The 20,916-nt window shown below is 41.4% G+C and overlaps 1 protein-coding gene across 1 annotated transcript; it reads right to left on the bottom strand.

Moving 5' to 3' along the window:
- Positions 1–316: 316 nt before the first annotated feature.
- Positions 317–20,439, bottom strand: LOC117751440 (filamin-A-interacting protein 1-like). Its single transcript, XM_034563299.1, has 6 exons — positions 20,246–20,439; positions 10,938–11,232; positions 10,256–10,429; positions 9,868–10,046; positions 1,861–4,666; positions 317–860 (listed from the first exon to the last, which is right to left on the bottom strand). Exons 2-6 carry the CDS (start codon positions 11,223–11,225, stop codon positions 654–656), a joined length of 3,654 nt encoding a protein of 1,217 aa, XP_034419190.1. The 5' UTR covers positions 11,226–11,232; positions 20,246–20,439; the 3' UTR covers positions 317–653.
- Positions 20,440–20,916: the final 477 nt, after the last annotated feature.

The following is a 20,916-nucleotide window of genomic DNA, read 5'->3' as shown; positions in this document are numbered from 1 at the left end:
ATTGCGAAAAACTGGGTCAATTTCTTTGGTCCAGTGTAGCATGTGGATGTAGGCCCTGCCTAGAGGATTCAAAGGGTACTGTGTTTTAAAAGCCTGACTTATGACTACATAGATGAAACATTATCACATGACACATATCTAGCACTATCCCTCTCTGTCTTTGCTGAATATTTGTGTTTCTTATTTGATTACACAAATAAGCACGCTAACTTTTTCAAAAACTTTTATTCAAAACACTTTGCAGTACAAATTCGTAACAGAAAAAAATAAACATAATTTACACAATGACAAGTATTTTGACTTATAATGTGTCCTTTTCAAATATTATCAACACAAGTGTGAGACAACCATTCAAAGTAAGAAGCAGTTAGTAGCAGCACGGTCAGATACAATATTTAACCCAAATGTCCATCACAATACACACTGTAAATTCAGAGAATAGGTTTCCATTTAAATGGCAGACATTGATATGAGATAGACAAGTAAAAAAGACTTCACAACAATTAGAAATGGCTTATTTAATTACAAAAATTTTTATATGTGCCTTGTAATGTCTAGCTGAGTTGTATAGGGAGATCAGAGCTTTTTAAATATTTTTTCTGAAGCACCATTTTTAAATATGTTTGAGTATTTTGTTGGTACTATTATGTCATTTAGGCTTTTCCTCCATTTTGTAAAGTGTTGCTATTTACAATGGATTTCTTAACTTCTATCCTCATAGACTGACTTTCAGCTCGTGAGTCGAGTTTCACTCCACCCGAGATCCCCAGGGATCCCAGCACAGCCTTCCCCGTCTTCAGGCTCTTGGACATTGGGATGCGGGTGAGCCCTGTGCGAGGTGGCTGGGCATCGTGCCCAGTCTGTTGACAATAGAGAGAGTACAATTACGCAGGCAGTAGAATACAGACAGTGGAGCACTTGAGGGAAACCCAAAGAGTAAATCATTGAAAAGAGGCAAAAACCCATTATAAGAAATTACTCTGAATTTCTAAAAAGTGTAACTGATCATATGTGCTATAGGAGCTGTGTGAATAAAAAATGCAAACATGTATTCATTCCTTCACTTCAATCCCAGTGGGTGAGCACTTGTCCAGGCTAGGTTTCAATGTGTTGTTACTGGTACAAGGCTGTTCTGTGTCAGCCAGAGGGCACTGAGCCCTGCCAGGCTGTTTGTTTACATAAACACTGTGTAACAACTATAAATTACAGCATGGCTCTAGCAGAGTGGCAAAATGCCACATCATTAGCTCTGCTGTACTCAGGCCTGGCATAGGACCATTTTTGTCACGCTATCCGATCCACAAAGAGCATATTGTAAGGTCCAATACAACACTAACAGTGTTGCTTTAACTCCCATTTTTAGAGATAAAGCTGTGAGTAAAAGAATGTACCCCATAAACGTCACTTTTAATATATGTAGAATATGTGAACAAGAAGAAATATCAGAAATAGTCTGACATTTTGGTAATTTTCTTTTGAATCTGTACAAAAACCTGCAAATACAACAATTTTGAAATTTTACACGAACATTGTAGTCAATGTATCCTGGTAAATATCAGACCATATAACACATTTTCACTTTAACACATTGTTTTCTGTAAGGATTAAACAAATAAACTAGATATAACCTGTTCAGCTGTGCTTTAAAATCACTTCAATGGAAGTAGATATAATTTAAATCTTTATTAATTTTTTTACTGTATCTACTTTTCACCGATTTCTTTGGTAGCAAGTACTTCCAATGAACTGAGTAAATTGCTGTTGGGCACGTATCTCAAAGAATGTTCAAACTTAAAGCTATACATAGGCAAACATGTTATTCCATAATCTAGATGAACGGAACCTTTAAGCAAAACCTACCATGCTTTGTGTTGGTCTGGAAGTGTTGGATGCAACAGGGGAAATTGTGATAGTGCTCATCACTTTGCTCTGAGTGCTCCTGGTAGTTGTGGTGGTGATATGGCGGGGGGAGCGTAAAACTGTCCCAGTTGATAAGGTAATTTCCTTGGTCTCTGTTGCAGCAGCCACCGGCCTGACTACCATCTTTGGGTTCATGCTGCTGCCTAGATGAATATGGATCTTGTTATCGTCAGTGGTTGTGATGTAGCTAGTGTTGGTGTGACCCTTCCGTATAGGCATTGGGACCATCTGCTTCTCGGGGGTAACCTTGAACACAGCTCGGCCCATGGTCATCTCCTGGGGTTCTGGGGAGGAAGACGCATCCGGCACTATAGCCGTGCTCACTGTCATAATAGAGACAGGGGACAAGGGCATTCCTGAGGCAGAAGAGGGTGCTTGGCTGCTTTCTGGAGACTTGGCTCTGGATATTGTTGTAATGGTGACTGGAGACTTGGCTCTTTCAAGGCCTGGAAGTCCAGTGGTGGACTTTCTCTTGTGGGTTGGAGCAGAGTAGGTGGGAATGATTGTGATTCTGGATTTAGGTTGAGATGGGTTGGGGCTGAGGGGAGCTGAGGTAGAGAAAGCGTCCTCCGCAGTGGGGCTTCTAATCTCAAGAGTAGCCATGTTGTTTTGGTGGTCTGGTGTTACCCGAATGTGTAAAGGCTGCCCTTGCTTTTGAGACATTGTCAGTTCAGAAGTCAAAGGATCCCCATTAATTTGCAGATGCTTCCCCAAGTTGGTCTCTTGAGGGGTGTTTTCCTTTTTCCTCATCCAGGGAATCCAGGATTTCTTCACGCCGAGGTCACTGCCAGATGAAGGGCAACGCTCAACACCACTCTTTTCTGTTGGCTTCTTTGTGCACTTCTGTCTGAGGTTGTTCATGATGTGATTCTCTTCTTGAAAAGATTTCCTGATAAACACAGCTGGGGTATCCTCCTCTGCTGGTCCAGTTGACGGTGCCTCTGTCTGTACTCCAGTGGATGTCACAGCAACGTCCACCATTCTCCTCCCATTCAAACTCGGCCTTAGCGCTCGACTATGGCGCTTTGCTATCTCCAATTCTTTGGTGAGATGGAAAACTTCAGTGCCCATGTTCTTGGCTCTCTCCTCCTCTTCCAATAACCTCTGCTGCAGGACAGAGTAATCCACTTGGAGCTGAGAAAGTTGGTCTTCTTTGTGCATCAGTTCATGGATCTTCTCCTTGAGGGCCACGACGTCCGCCTGCAGTTCCCTGGTTTTGGCCTCCTCTTTCTTGCATTGTTGGCGGAGGTCTACTTCCTGGCTTTCCTCCTCCCCTTTTTCGATTGCTTTGTTTCGTGCTATCTGATCCCTCATTTCCTCCACCTGTTGGGAAAGATTGTTGGCTTTGTCTTGTTCGGTCATGAACCTTTTCTCCAACATGTCGTACTGATCCTCTGTCTTGATCAGATCTCCCTCAACTACTTCAAGTAGTTTGAGACGATTTTTCAGGCGTTCAATTTCAAATGTCAGCTCCTTAACTTTGTTGTCTTCTCTTTTGACAGGGTCAGACATTCTTCCCAGTTCACATTTCTCTGAATTCTTCACTGATAGCTTTTCTGTTTGCTCGAAGCCATCTAATCTTTTTTTCATTTGACAAACCGTATAACTAAGATCCTTAGTTTTATCAATTTCATAAGTCAACTTAGTGCCAAGCTCGCCCATTTCTATGTTTAGAGTCTCTACTTTGTTTTCCATCTCTGATTTCATCTTCAAGAGCTTTTTGCTTTCTTCTATCAATTTTTCAGTCACGTCCATAACTTTACCCTGCTCAACTTTGACCATCTTACTCAAATCCTCCTTTTTCTTCTCATCTGACTTCAATCTTTCCATCAGGGTCTTTCGTTCTTCCATCAAAGCAACAGTCAATGATTTCAGCTTACTCAAGTCATCCTTAAGGCTCAGCTCTGACTTTTCTAACTTAAGTTCAGTGGACTCAACCTCTTTCATACGGATCCTGAGAGCTACAACCTCATCTGAGAGTTCTTTGGTGAGGCCCTTCTCTGTCTCAAGAGCAGTGTGTAACTGTGCACATTCAGCCTTGCTTATGCTGAAGGTACCCTCAAGTTTCTCGAACTCCATCATTCTTTTTTGGAGCTTCTCCACTTCCAGCGTGAGGTCTTTGCTCTTACTATCCTCTTCTTGTAGCCTCTTGCGTAGCTCCTTACACTGATTTTCAGTCTTGGTAATCTCCTCATCCTTTCCCTCCATTTCCAGGACATGTTTCCGCAAATTCTCCAACTCAGTTATCAAGTTGGAGTTACCAGACTCCCCTTTGCCAATCTTCTCCCTCAGCTCCTGCAACTCTTCCTCAGATTTCCTCAAGGCCATGTTGCTCTCCTCTAGCTCCTCCACTTTATGCGTAAGCTCAAGAAGATTGCCATTGAGTTGACGGTTGTGGATCTCCTGAGATGCCAGCTCAGCACTCATCTCCTCATGTTGTTGGGTGAGTATGGCAGATTTCTCTTTAAGCTCTGCCTCCAGACTCAGCACCCTGTGGCCATCCTCCTGAGCACGCTCCCGGGCTTCACTCAGTGACTGCTCCCACTGCTGGAGCTGCTGGCTGAGTTCCTGGGTCCGCTGGCTCTGTTGGTCCATTTGTTCTAGGTGCTGCTGACGCTCATTGACTAACATCAGTGTAAAGGACTTCAGCTTGACCAGCTCCTCTCGCACCTTGGCCAGACGTTTAGAGTGCTCCTTCTCCTTTCTTACCTGATAGGATTTCTCATTCTCAAGCAGCCTCTTTAGTCTAAAACAAGAAACAAACAAAAGCAAAGCATTAATTTGGTGTTCTGTTGATGTATAAGCCACTAACTGTGTGTGCCATTGTGTCATAGAAATATGAATAACATGTATTACAGGATGCTATGTTTTATCCAATGTAATGTGTCAATGCCAGAGTGATCATTACAATTCTTTACATGTATTTTACAAGACTGGTTTGGGTGTCAAAGTGATCTCTCTCTTTTTAGTAATTATAAGCTAAAACCACACACACCCAAGATACATTTTTTTCTAATTAAACACATTTAAAATATCACTCACAGAAATCCAATAATTGACAATTTCACTGCACAAAACCAACACATATATATATATATATATATCAGAGTACATTGTGCATAAAATATATATATATATATATATATATATATATACATATATCAGAGTACATTGTGCATAAAATAAATATAATACATGCCATGCTAATATGCAGTGAAAAACTGACTAATATTAACACTAAAACTCCCAAATACTCCTGCTATTTCCATCCCTGTTGTTGGGATAGAAAAACACAAACTATTAGTTAAAGCTTCACCCACTCACCAAGGTGTGTTCCTTTCTCTCAGCTTCTTCCTATGCTGCTCATGCCCATTCTCATCTCGGGCTCCAACTAAATCCATGCAAAGCAGATTGAATGCAAAGCTGCATATTTTCCTTTTACACTCCCAGAGACATCCAATATTCAACCTGCCCATTTTTGCATTGCAAAATAAACCAAATGAATCTAGGCACCTGCACAACAATCAAAATAAAGGGTGCAACTAAAGCTAAAACAAGCTCTAAATGTTCAATATTCATGACTGTGGAGACAGTTACAATACCTAAGAAACTTTACAACAACCTCATTTTAAACTTACCCACTATGGATGCTATACAGTCAACAAATGAAAATGTTTGCCAATATACAAAATCCACTGAGAACGCATAAGAAGTAGCTGGGGCCTCCTTTTCCACAAATCCTCTACCGTCACATTCCAGGCATGTTATCACGACAATGAACACAAAGGTGCATAAATACAGTTGAGCACCATCGGACCTCTAGTGAGTGATGTCACCTTATCCATATAAGGCAGTGATGTGTGTATGAGAGTGTGTGTGCTGAACCACTTTGGACACTGTGAAAGGGGTGGGACCCTTGCCACAGGAGGAGTGCTTTGCAAAACTCACCCCAATTTTCATGCTTTAAAAAAGCATGGAATGTTTTGGGAGAAAACAACTATAGGGAGTTTGTAATACCATTGTAGGCTTTCTGGGTAGAAAGGAATGAAGAAATAGTCACATTGTCTCAGACAAAATCAAGTTCACTGTGTGTTTGCGGCAAATTAAATATATTTCCATTTAAAAAAAAAAAAAAGGATATTGCATTTGCAGACCGGAAGCCATAATCTCACTCATACAGGAGTCAGTAGAGAAAGTCTGCTGTAGTTCCACTCGAGGGGAAACTGAACTTGAACCGGGTTCCTTGCTCAGTCTACATGTGATGAGGAAAGCAGATTTGGCTGAGTTGGATGTCTCCCTTGAGGTGAAGAAGATTTGGGATGAGGATATGTAACCATAGCAATGGGTTTACAAAGGGCTATGCCCTGAGTTTTGCATGGAACTGTATAGAACAACATTAATATTATAACAAACTATGGTATCCACAACCCAACATCTCGACAAATTATTTCAGTTTGACAGTTTGTAAGTTACAGTAAACATCGACATTGATTTATATCACGAGCAGTCTTCTTTGCCAAGTGGAATCAGTGTCTGGAGTACCAAGGAGCCATCCAGATTTTAGAGTGCAGCTCTTAAAATGCATACGTTAACAGTCAGATGTCATTGAAAATTGGCACTCGAGAATTTATTTCATGCCAAGGTCAAAGCCATGATGTCAGTGGTATTTGACTGGAGTAGTCAGTGACTCTGTCTCTAAGGAAGAAATAACTCTGGTTAAATTGGCTGTGTGGAGAATATCCAGTCCTCCTAAGATATTATAGGTTTAAGAAAGTTGTTTGAATGAAGATGTAACTTCTTAGGCAACTAAAGTGTGTGTGCAAGAAATAAAAACATTTCTTAAGCAAATACACAGGTGCAATCCATAATCCAGCGTCCACGAGAGACCATTTTTTTCCTCATGGAACAACATCTCATCCCATGTTTCCTGGGAAATTTCCTCAGAGGCGCTGCAGCCCCTCTGTGGCGGGAGGCCGAGGATTGAAGTCGACAAACTGCCAAAAAGCTGTCAAAACACTGTGTTGTACAGTAATGACCTCTCTTGACAGAGAAAAAGCATTTTGTGTTAGGCAAGAGCGTCAGTGATAGTGTACAGAACACAAGCCTAATGTGGTGTTAAAAGAGGAATCAGATATAAAGTGGACCTCAAACTATTTAAAGACAAATACAAAAGGTACACGATCTGATGACAGATGGTGGAACAATATGTCTTTGTCGTAAGGCTTTCAAATGACGAGGATCATTTTAGTTTTCAGTTTCAGGCTTGCGTGTGCGTGACTTTAAATGCGAGCCGTTTAATCATTACACATACCGTCACGCCACTTAAATATTTTAACTTCTTGACATATAAATTCCTCTCTTGTCTCACAGGGTGTTAATAGCTGACGGCTACCAGTGAGAAACTGCTCCTCCTGTGCCCATCCTCTGCATTCCTGCAGGTGTTTGGCACAAGACCTTTGACTTTTCTCTCTTCACTCTCACTCAGATGGCGAGAGCAGATCACATAGATGAAGACGAGATGATGACATGTTTCCATCTCATCTGGTAGGGTGAATGTCAAAACGGATACCACACATGGCAGTTATGCGTGTATCCGTGTAGGCGAGGCAGATAATATGTTTCGTGTTAAGAAACAAATGTTTTTGAGCGTTTTTAAGTCTGGACTTTGACACAGTATGTGCCTGTCTGTGTTTTGCATATTGGTGTTAGCTCACCCATGAATCAACGTCAGTTTTGTGTCCTTTTATATGGCAACAGATAGACAAATCTGTGCTTTGCAGGTTCTGACAGATATAAGACAGAGCGGGGCTCGTCCCCTTCACCCTCTTTATGAGGTGACAGAGGTCGACCTGTGCACGAGCCAAGGAACCTCCTGGAAACTACCTGGCATAAGAGAGAGGTCATTGCATGCAAACCAAGGATCAAGTGAAAGTTAAGTGCTGGTTCACTTGTGATTTGTGCCAGTTGCTCCAAACTGAAGGCTAGGCTTACTGATCCCAATGTTTACACTTAATGCTTTTTATTTATGAGCCATGTTATCAGCTTGGCTGTAGGGATGGCAATGTCAGTAGGTTGATCTTCCGCCAGACTGAAGTGGATGGATTGCCATGATGTCTAAATACATTCATAGTCCCCAGAACCATTAAATCTGCTTGGCATCAGCACATAGGCCTGCGTACAGCGTGGTTATAGATTTTTCTATTCACTATATTAAAGGCCAATCTGTACTGTCACTACTAATTTAGTTCAGATGGTAAAATGATACAAAACCCCGAACAGTGCACACAAAATAAATTCCTAAACCAATTTGGCTGAAATCATAAAACATCCAACTTCCCTTTTGATAACTTCATTTAGGCTTGTGTGCACACTGATTTACAACCAGGAAGAAATTCTTCATTGAAATGTTTTGATTCATGGCTACCCTCTCTCCCTGCCTCATGAAACCAGCTAAAGGAGTAGCTATACGCCGAAGTCTGCAGCTCATTTCTCCACCCTCTGTCCGGCGTGTGGTGGCAGCTCAGCTGTCAGAACTATGATTTAACCTCTCTGGTCTGTTTCCTGTGTCCTGCAGTAAAAGTTCAAGGAAGAGCGGTAGTCAGTGCCTCCGCCGTTTGAAGTTTTGACAGTTCATGAAATGCAGCATATAAGTGGTGTATAGTCTTCTCTACAGATGACTGACTATATGCATATACAGTACCTAACAGATGCTCTCACTCTTCCTCTGTCCGTCCCCCTTACACATGCTATCATACCTGTTGGCAAAATACTAATGTGCATAGCACATTCTTATGTGCAGTATAAAATTAATGCATCCCCATTGCTCAAGGTTATTGTGTAAGAATGGACAGGTATGTGTTATGGCAATTGTGACAAAATGCATTCCCCAAACAAGCAGCAGCCAATCCAACTCTCTCATTGGTAACTATTTTTAATTGGGCCTCCTCTCTCATACGCGTTGCGGTGCACATCCGTAGACTCACAACCACGCTTGTTTTTGATCTCTGTAGGGCCCGCCACACACACATGATGCAACCATCTCCTCTCCGATGTTGGAGAGCGTGTATGTCCCTTGTTCTCTCTACACCTAACCTCTCATGCCAGGTCGCAACCCCGGTGATGACTTCATTTCAGAAATGATGTCATGAAAGATTTGACCCCTGTCGAAGCCCTTTATTCCTTCCCTTGTATTTCCTCCTGTTCCTCCCCCCGGGGGCCTAGTCTTCTCCCCTCTCTACCCCTGACCTCCCTCTGTCCCACAGCAAAAAGCCTGACCCCTTCACCCACTTCACCTTCCCCCCTCTCTTCCACATTCTCCGTATACCTCTCCCTGTCAAACAAAGGTATGTGAGGTTATCACTTTAGTAGCCAGCTGCCCCCACTTCTCTCCTCTTGCCACTCAGGTTATTCACTTGGCTGATGAGGCCATCTTTCACACATTCTCAGATGTTCATGCATTCCTTCGCTGCACTTTTCCCCTTGATTTTCTCACCTCTCACATGTTATATGTTCCAGACTTCCACAACCGTGTTGGATCTCTCTCTCTCTCTCTCTCTCTCTCGCCATTCTAGGCCTCCCCCACTTCTTTCACCGTCTTTTTTTGCTAACAAATCCTCTACATGCAATACTGCTTGTTTTACTGTAGCAAATAGTTACTGACATCAAATATAGCCACTTACACTGCATAGAAACTCAATGTTATCACCTGTCCACCTTGTGTAATTAAAATGAAAATGTATGGCAATATTACAAAAGTGTTATTTTCTGTGCATAGCATATACCCATTGCGCGATAGCGTTAGAATAAAACATAAAACAATGCTTGTTATAGCTTACAGCCCTAACCAACAACTCTTCCTGCATCTCATTCAAAGCAGTCTAGAACTTAAAGTACATTTGATGTGTTCAAAATGTCATGCCTCAGTTCCCTCCTTCCTCTCCTCCTCACCTTTCTCTCTCCTGCTCCAGAAGGTTGGTGAAGTCGTCGCTCTTGTTCATGTAGTCTGTGTGCTTGCGTTTCTCTGTGTCCAGCTCGTGGACGGTGCGGCGGTGGCACTTCTCGGCGAGCAGCAACTGACCCAGCATCCTACGGTACGTCTCCTTGTGCTTCTCCTGCAGACGCTCCAGCTGAGAAGGAGCAAAGACACACAATCACAGCCACTCAGGGAAGAACACACACGCATGCCAAGGACACATAGGAAATGAACTTTATATGCTGTGTTGTAACATTTACAATACCTCTGCAGCAATAATCTGTTAAGGAATGTCACATTAAACCAGCCAATGAAATATTTACACAACTGATTTTCAACATGAAACTGCTGTGACTAACTGACCTCAACCATTGGCTTTTGGTAAACATTGTGGTCGTGCGGCTCGCTGCCAGTGATGAAGCCGTCCCTCTGCAGAGCTGTGAGGGCCGAGCCAGGGGCCGCAGAACCATAACGTGATTCGAGGTTCTCTGAGACAGTCTGTTTGGACTTTAGCATGCAGATAACGTCTTCTCTGGCCTGAAATCACAAAGAAAATATAAAGATTTACATATGATATAGTATATGAGGCCGTGAGGAGAAAGAGTTGGGAAGTTTGAAGAGACACAGATTTATTTGTCCCAGACATGCAAATAAGAGAAATGATGTGTGAAAAACGTACTCAAACGTGTTGTCAATGTGGCATTTTTACCAAATGTCTCCGGATACTGTACATGCAATTTAAGACATTCAAAAGTGTTTGAACCCCTCTAGCATTTGTTTCATGGTTTACAGATTTCTCAAAAATAGGCGATGTTCAGCACATAGCACATTTGCTTATGTTCTCTGGCATGTTTCAACTGCCATTTTCAACCACAAGATAGAGCTATTGTGCATACAATTGCAGTCAAAGTCATCCAATGAAAGCATGTGCACCGGCCTTGTGTTCATCCTCAATGCCTTTCACGGGTCTGTTTTCTCTCCGTCCTTATTGCACATACCCTACTTATAGCAGCAGGTCAAAGGTCAAAGAGAACACCCAACTCACCTGAATCTCTCCTTCCATGATCCCCAGCAGTTTTAGCAGATCCTCGTTGGACAGATCCATGATGTCCCTTCTCTTTTCTCCAGCCTCAGGGGAATCAAACAGGAGCTTCTCTTTGTTGGAGATCACCTCCACCTCCAAATTATCGTCATCCTCCTTCTGCTGAACTTTGGCCTTTAGGCTCTTAACGGGCAGACCCTCTTCCTGTTCCTGGCTGATGTCATGGTCCCCTTTTGGGACCCCAAGCACCCCATTGGCTGGGCTCTCTACCCCACTGCTTTTGGACCTCATCTTCTACCTGTACCAACAACAGAAGAAACATGATTTATTTATTTAGCAAATAGCACCGTTGTTGTGCTGTTTTTTTATGGCACAACTTGTGACTTTCCCCTTAATGCCATTAATGTATTTTTATCCCAATTTTAGTCATTTTAGTTTCACTTGATACTTGATACACAATTTAAAGTGTGTTTTATGACTTTGGCCCTGACTACTAACTCACTTTAATTCAATAACATTCAATAATAATAACACTCAAACATGTACACAAAATAAACACATAAACGGGATTACAACGGGATGACATTGCCATATGTAACATAAAATAAGTATGTGGATACATATCCCCAATTCTGCAGCACTGCTTGTGTGTTTTTGTGTTGTATTGCGGTGCGTGCATTTCTGACACATCCTGTTCTCTCACAAAGCGTGTGAGTCTCCTGCTGACTGTTGATGATGTGGAAGCACATTTGTGGCACTCCTGGGTGTCTTGACCTTCTTTGCTGAAGTCTGAGTCGAACATTTTATCCAGATCTTGAAATTAAATCTGTCGATGACAGACTCTAAATAAAATGTTAATACATTAATCATTTAGAAAGACAAGACATGTTGAGGTGACTTGTAGCATGCTTGATTACTCAAACATACAGTGAGCTAGGAGAATAGCATCGAGGAGTTAGAATATGTATCTTTTGCTCACAGAGCGCACTTTTTTAGTAGTTCCCAACCTTTTTTGTCGGATGTACCCCCACAGCCCTTTCAGGAGCTTGTGTTCCCCCGAATGTGCCCATTTGAAAGGATTTCAAGTGGATGTTATTCAACACTTTTATCAAGCACTCTGTGATTGATTTTAGATATGACATCAACAGAGCTTTTTAATGACAAACAGAAAACACCACCCAGCCCCAAAAAATCCCCATCGTAGAACCCTGGTGATGTCATAGCACCCTGACCTCTGAATCATGCATTGAGACATCCTGAGAAAGCTCACCAAAATGTCATTCTGTCTTAAACACAGGATCGGAGACATGCAATAGCATACACAAAACACAGCAACTGTGCATGGATACTGTGTATATATACAGTATATGTATATATAGTATATATATATATGGTACAATGTATGTACGCACACATAACTGCCCAAAACATCAATGAGCATTTTAATCAGTCCAACTAGATTAAAAAAAGGTGATTCAAGTGAATGTGCTTTTATAGAAGAGTCATTTCTATGTCAAAGGGTTTGAAAGCGAGTCTATCTCAGGTTTTGTTTCACATCAAGAACACGGTTTATCTAGTGGTCAGCAAAGTTAAGACTGCAGTTAATTCTAATGATGCTTGAAACCAATCCGTTCTGTCTCCAGGAAAAAGACACAAGCACATGAGAGGGAAGCAAGCAAGATAACAGCAAATGCATCTCTCAGTTCAAACCAACAAAGTACAAACATATCTTATCTTAGCTCTGGGAGTTCAGTGAGTGCACATTGGCTCCAATGAGAGCTGGATCTTTACTGGAGATTAATTGCAGTGCCTTCTTTCCTGTCCATAACTATTAGTTTTAGCTGTGGGCTCCCTATCATTGAGTCTAATGTGGTTGCACAGCAGCGTACACGAGTGCTTACAGTGTTCTTCCCACCATTCAAGCAGTGCCAGAGAGTTATGGCCAGAGAAAAGCCCAGAGGTGGAGGGCATTACAACTGGCTCCACTGGGGCAGGACTGTGATAAAACATGAAAACATGTGCAGTGCTGTAAATTACTCGGGCAGAGTTCCAGATAACCGGCGACCAAAAGGTTGACACTTAGTTTATTTTTAATTTCTGGGCTGATGCCATGAACATGCAGAGAAGCTACTGTAACAGCTCACCTCGGTTTGAGGTGTCACTGCAGTTCAACAGAGCCAGCAGGAGTGTATCTGTATCAGTTATAGAGGAGAGTTTAATGAATGCAAACAGTTGTGAAATTGCAACTCAATAAATGTAAAGGAACTCACCGTCTAAATGTATTAAGCTGACCAGTATAATAATATGAATAATATTAAAGGTCAGTTAAGTGAAGAGGATTCCCACAAAAATCTTGCAAAAAAATATTCGCAAAGAACTTTGTCTCCCTCTAACCACAAACATCAACACTCAATTGGCATTTTCAATTTATTCCAGAGGGAACATATGTGACTAATAATAATAAACATATTTCTCTCAATGTCGGAGCTTCCTGTGGTGATCGGACTACATCTGAACTGTAGTTTACGTAAGCCTGCCTTAATTGATTTGTTTGGCCACTTCGGGGCAGTGTTTGTTACTATGAGCAACACTTTTCACTTCTGATCAATTTATCACATAAACAATATTGATTATAGCAGCTTTAAGTTTCATTAAAAGATCTCAATTATATATTACACACTCAAAACAGTTCCTTGACAGCTGTAGGAGATAGTACTAATTACTTTGCTTTCACAAGCCCTATTGATGACAAGACTGGTCAAGGTGGCTCAAACAATTAAGTCATGGATGTCTTCACTGTTTGATCCACCTTGACCACCACTGCAGTCTTGATTGTAGTGAATTCTCCAGAGCAACAAATGGGCATTCCAAAGGCACGTGCCTTGCATTCCAGTCTGACATGCAACATTCCCAGTTGTCTCTATGGAAAATAAAGGAGATCGGTCAGGCAACCCGCTACAATGCCCACACATATTTCATGGCATCTAAACCATCGGCACAATGCCACTGATTGCCTGGCATCCAATTCCATAGTGCCTTCATATGTGAAAGGGTGGCCCAATACCCAGCGAGGCACCAGCCAAGGCCTGAGCCTAAATTTAAAGCAGTGTCCCAAATCTATCCCATGGTTTGGGAAGGTCCAGCTGTCACATATATGAGTATTTATAGGCCCAAACGGAACACATGCCTCCATTCCAAAGTGAAAAAGGGACTATAAAATGTTGTCAGTGGTCAGCAGGTTTGTGAATACCGCTGATGTTCACTAAAGTACTTTTGTCTTTGGTCTGAAATTCCATTTTGAACACTGGGAAGTATACAGTGCTCTACAATAACTGCTACATTGGGAAGTAAGCCGTGACGTCAGATTAACGTCACATTATCAGTGATGAATATTTGCTCAAGAATTCCAGTTTCAGCCTCTGAACTGTGAAGATTTACTCCTCTTTTTATTGCTATCTTTCTGACATCTCAAGTGATTAATTGGTTAATCAACAGAAGATGACATTATAAATAAATGTTAGTTGTACTGAAGACACTTAAATGGTACAAAAGATGTGTTAATTTGTGTTAATTTAACCCTGCATGTATTCGTGTGTACATATTTAAGCAGAGCTGTAATATATCAACTACATTAGCATTAGCTAGATTAGCAGACATGCAGACTGCTAGCATGACGGTGCCTCATTCCAAGCCCTAAAGAAGCAACCTCTTTAATATTTCTCTTTCAATACACTTTATCTTGAACATCATCAGTAATATTCACACATAGTAAAAGTGATGGAGGCATGAAGTCTGACTAAATGACCAAATTCATTTTCCAGAGAGGAGGGATGAGGAAAGCAGCTGCAAATAATGCAAAAACATGTTATAGGAAAAATACCTCTAGTGAGTTTGATAAATTCACACCACAAACCCAATGTGACTAAAAAAGGAGTGGGAAATGGTCTTTGCATGCGAGCATTTGGCAACTCGTTCTGTCAGAGGACACTGATCCAATACAGTGTGCTTGAGAAGCTCTTCCGCGCTGACAGGAGAAACACACCAGCCCGCCAAGTTATAGGAATTTCAATCAAAACTGTAGCCGTGGATGATATTCAAATCTACAAGTCAATCCATCTGATATTGAAAGTGTTGTGAGCAACTACTTCCTTGCAAGGGTACAAAGCTTCAGCCTGTTCGGTGATTTTGATGGACAGCTTGTTCCAGCCTAAATGGCCAGTGACCTCTGGGGTCAGACTTTACATATGTTGCAACACCGCCTTAGACATGTACACATGCCCTTAAGACTTTACTTTTCAGGGAAAAACATTCTAGTAACACCAAATGGAACTGTCAAATAGCCTTCATGGACAAAACCCAAGCATTTACAGATTGTATTAGTGTAATGATGGCTCATATTAGTACATCATAGCGACAATTCTTCTAACATTGAAACGCCATACTGGAGCAAAATGTCTGCATAGGTGGTGGGTTTCCAATCTCCTGATGACACATTAACCTGGTCCTCTCACTGGCGCCTACTGGAGCTTCAGCAGTTAAGGTTTCACTAATGAGCGAACAGAGAGGACCTAGGTACTTATCTGAATATACGTTCTCACATTAATGCCTTACTTGCTCAGCACAGTTATTTCTTGAAACAGTCACTTATATGATATGACATATTTATGATGTGCTTGTGGCAGTTTGTTAAATATTCACTTTGATTTACTGGAATTTGGGTCATGCATTATGAACACTGATGGTGCATGGGAAACTTTGGTGCATATTGTACGCAGTCACACAACATACTGCTGGAAGACATGACTCACCTCAATCTATCATCATTAATTTAATATACATTATGGGAAAAGTTAATATCCATAGCAACAGCATGGAATCAGTCTATTGAGACTGTGTAAATGGAAACCAACTTATAAAGCACAAGACTGGTCAGAATCTGGACCAATGACACAAGTGGATATCGGCTTTACAGCATGGAGATCAAAGAAGAGATCGAGTTCTAGCTGTTCTATGAATAGAAAGCACAACAACATATGGATGAAGCAGTCTCAGATATGCTACAATGTCATGAGGTCAGCCATGTGTCTGAGGTTGTGTCTAAATGCCTACTGGATCAGTATTCCACAGATTGAGTGATGTGTCTTGGCTAGTGGTCCCAGAAAGTATCCAGTTTTTTTTCATTACTTATTTTTTGGGCCTTTGTATAGAATACAAAAAGATATTGGACAATCTATTTGTTTTCAGGGCAATATTATAATACTGCTCAAAGTTATGCTTGTAGAGGCAATATTAATTGCATGTGCAGTTCATAGGTTAGAGCATTAGACAAAGCTTTGTGACTGCACCACATTGGCACCTTTGCACTGATCTCTCTATATATAGACTATGGGCACTGCTCAATCCTGTCTTCTTCGTGGCTGGTAGAGGAAGATATCACAATACAAACTTTTGTAGTAAACCAAAAACTTAAGTAAACCTTTGTTACTTCCTGTGAGTAAAACATAATGTTCTGCTGGTTGCATTAATCCATTGATGGCAATACTGGCCTGTCAATTGAACGGTCAGTACACCATGCTGAAATATTTCAACAATTATTGGACGGAAAGCCAAGAAATTGAAAAGAAAAACTTGCTTGTTGTCACGCTTGCCTTAGCATATTGCTCAAAGCGCCATTGAGCTTCAGAGAGCTGCTAGCAGGGCTGTTGACTCTTGGTCTTGTTATCAGACAAACAAGCCAACTACAAACATCTAGCAAGATGTTTTTTCTCAGGAGGTAGTGGAGACTAAAACTATGGTAAAAGGAGCCATTACTGGCCATACACTTTTCAAGTGATGACAAACACAAACACTTAAGCATTAGTTTATGAGTAAGTATCAATACTCTTAATATACAAAGTATTATAAGACATATAGTTTACTTAGAGCCTGATTTGGAGGCAAGGCTGTGGTCCCTGACCAACTAAGGGCAACACAGACACTGGACTCTTTTAAGACTGGCCTAAAAAACCTTTTTATTCAGGAAGGCATTTATGACTTTGAGTTGAGTTATATGACTTGTGTCAACTATTCCTTTTTTATTATAGTTAGTTTTAACTATGTACTGGCTCTGTGGCACTCTGAGATTCTTGAATGAAGAGTGCCTTACAAATAGAATGCATTATTATTATTATTATTATTATTATTATATGAATGAACATATGCATATTCTTATATATAAAATCTAGTATCAACATCATTTTCCTCCTTATTGATTTACTGGATCTCCAACCTGCAAGTTGTTCTTTATATGGTTGACATAAGTGTGTGTTAGCTTGTGTTGAACCTAGGCCAGGAAGTTCAGCCTTAAAGTAAGCTGTTCATGTCAATTAGTGCCTGGAATGATGTTAAACTTGGTTTCATTACAAATCTTCACCACCATTACCCATTTAAGTTTAGTAGACAAGCATTTTAATTGTTTTGTGTTGGTATTGTGACTCTGCTCTTTTGTCTGTTGTTTTTTTCAAAGTAAAAAAAAACCTTGATTATAAAAACAATGTGATGCATTGTTACAAGTGATACAAAAGCTAAGATTAAAATGTGGTAAAGAGCTTTGTCTCACTAACTAATTATGGTGTAATGTGGTCTCTCAAAAACAATCAACCACAGGGACCAGCATTCTTATCTTGGTGCTTTCAGGAAATATCCACCTCTACACATCAGTGATATCACTCTAGGTGACATCATGATCACCACACACACACACACACACACACACACACACACACACACACACACCAGTTCACTGAAAGACTCATGATGACATCTCTTCCCCTAAAAAAACCTGAGCGAGAGACAAAAAGCATGGGCTGGGTAGAGCTGGTGGGAATGTCCTTCCCTTCTATGGAATTTCATATTCCTCTTGCATCAAACATAAGTAATGTGTTGAGCGCGCAATGCACGATACAGGTGGTAAAAAAATAGTTAACTATCAAGCTTTCTGTAGGTGAACTTCATAAATTACTTCACTAATGTCAAAAAACAATGAACAACCAATCTACTGTTAATAACAAGTACACGTTGCCATCTTAAAAGCTACATATCAAATTAGTTTTGAGAAGGTTGCTTCTTTTGAGAGGGACTTATTTTTAAACCAAGGGAACATGAGTTATACTGTTCTGCGAAATATCCAAATGTGTCTAAACTGCATATTTGGAATTCAAGACCAGAGGCCCTTATACGACTGGAGCTGTGCATGTGTCAGTGACAGCTGTTGTTGAGGCCCACCAGACGTAATGAGGAAGACAGTGACTATTGGCAGCAATGAGCTCCACCTCCCAACACATTGTGTTTATGGTCATGCACATAGACATATACTCAAACAGTTTTGCCTATATGCACACACAGATACACACGTGAAACAAACAGGCAGCGTAAGGAAGGAATGAGAGTACTGAGTTGATAATGTGCTGGAAACCGTAAAGGTGTCAAAGAATAATGAAAGCAATGCATTTGAAACTTTTAAAGGCACAAATCATCTTCTTCAATGCACTATTCTCACAGCTCATATAAAATGTGTTTACAACTCCATTTTTGTAATTCAAATTATTTCAAAGGCTATATTTTTATTCCTTTTGAAGCAGTTTCCATGCATTAATTGTCAAGCAACTATTTAAAAACATTCTGCACATGCCGCGTGCAGAAACACGGCATTACCTCTCATCTTGTGCAGGGACAAATACAATATGACATGTCCCGAATGTCCATTTCTCAGCGTACTACAGTCAGTTCAACAAGAGAACTGCTCAATGCTGCGACAACAAAGAAAAGGCCTTCTTACTCATAGTCTCATGCAGAAGCTAACGCTACACTTCACATTTAAACTACAGTATGTCCTAACCTGGCACTCACAGTGACATAGAGCTATAGTAATGCCATGAGGTAAGATAGTGACACATTTAGTGCATCTCAAATCAATGCTGCTTTGGCAAACACCCAAGCTTGGTTTCAGTTCAAACAGGTGACCACATTACTAATTTACAGTAAGACTGATTCATTTACAAGCTGGGACCGACAACCGCCCAGTGAACATCCTCAAATCTGTCTTTCACAAGGGACCGTTTGGCTGATTGAGCTTCGAGGACTTCGCAGGACATGAGCCGCGCTCGAGAGGATGAGCTTAGATAAAGCTGGAATGAGTGCAACAATGTTAATGAGTAATATCTGGCAACTAGTCCTCTTTGTCTGGTGTCTGTGGTGATATCACTGAGTGCACAGAGGCCACATCAGCTGGAGAGGGTGGGAGGCATGGGGGAGAGAGGAAGGGTGAGGTTGTACAGAGCCCCTGGATACTGACGGAAAGGATCTTTGACAGCAGCGCTAGCCACACCTGCGTTAGATTCCCTCGCTGAGAGCGAGACTTTCATGGTTTCTTTTTGGCTTTACTGAGATCATGTGCGCCTTGTCAAATGGACAGCGGCTCTCAGGAGCCATGTCATGTGTCTCCTCCGAAAGGCAGATGACTTCATGTGCATGAAATGGAATTCATTTTGGCTTCATTACCATCCATAAATATTCGCGATGAGAGACATCATCCCCTTGCAGCTCGTGAAGGGCCTCAGAAGCGTCACAATGTTAAGCGGTGGTGGGGGCCCGTAGATTGTGTATTTAGTTGGGTGGGTGTTCGTTAGGTATGGAGCCTTCTGTTCACCCACAACCCCGGCATGTGTCTATTTCTATATGAGATTCCCAAACATGAACAGACAAATAAGTTGGATAACTTTTCTTTATTTTACATTCTTAGTAGCTCAATATCATCCCCTGTTGTCTGGTGAACTTGTGGGCTTCACTTCCCACAAACGCCTCCACACTAAATGGTCTTATTCATGCAGCAATCTATGATGTGATTCATTGAGACATGTTTCATTCATGACTCTCTCTTTTCTGTATGCGTGGTCACAATGCCAAATCTGCATTGCCAATACCAGCACCAAGAGTAGTCACTTGTCTTCTCATGGGCGAGCAATTAATGCAATATGTTGAAATCCATATTAACATTGCTGAATTAAGTACTTTCTTCAGGGAAGAGTTGTTTCATTCATTCAGAACAGTTCTAACCACAGCTCAAGTGAAGCCAAGTAGATTTATATCAGCCCAGGCTCTTTACTAGCTTCATAAATGGATGACAGCAAAGCAGCATCACTTGTAATATGTTTCCTGTATTTCAGTCTAAAAGCAGAACAGTTGGTAACCTCTACTTTGCCGGTAGCACATGGTTGTCTTCGGGCAGGGAGAACATGAACGCCTTAGGATAAACTCAGGAGGAGCTGACTTACCTGCTGTTGTGTTGTCCCCAGGTTTGAGCAATCAGTAGTCACACCGAGGGTAATCCCACAGAAAAAGCTCTAAAGTATCCTCCAATATCCTCTGGCTCTTGTGTTCCACGTGTGGTGTCCGCTTGTGCTGGCTACCGAGTTGTGCCAACAGCCATCCCAAGCTCTGCTCTCTCTCTCTTAGTCCTTGCTTTCAGTTCTTCAGGTCAGAGAGGGAATTATAGAGAGCAATAACAGAGAACTGCAACTTCCCTCTCCCTCTCCCTCTCTATTACCCTCCCTCCCTCTTTTACTCCCACAGCCTATCCAGATCTACTCTGCATAGCGGTCTGAAACACACCTCTCTCATTTTCTTTCCCTCCTTCCTTTAGAGAAGTCAGTTGAAGATTGTGTGAGAATAAAAGGCAGAAGGGGGGGCAGGGGAGGTAGACAGGGACTATTATCCTCCCTCTCAGTGGTTGAAAGGGCTTGTTGCCCAGTGAAGAGAAAGGCAGAGGTGCGGTGATGTCCTTTTGTCAACCGGGCCAGATCTTTTCACTCAGCGACATCCTCCATTGTCTCTCTCTACTCTTTTTTTGACTTGAGTCACCAAGGCTAGAAGTATTCTTCTATATTTAACTCGTCCACTCTTGCCAACACGGGTGCTATTAGCAGCTGAGGCTAGCTGAATGCTA

This window comes from Cyclopterus lumpus, chromosome 22 (assembly GCF_009769545.1).
Source record: "Cyclopterus lumpus isolate fCycLum1 chromosome 22, fCycLum1.pri, whole genome shotgun sequence".
Classification (NCBI taxonomy): domain Eukaryota; kingdom Metazoa; phylum Chordata; class Actinopteri; order Perciformes; family Cyclopteridae; genus Cyclopterus; species Cyclopterus lumpus.
Note: the sequence above shows the minus strand (reverse complement) of the source record. Positions and strands in the feature narration are given on the sequence as shown.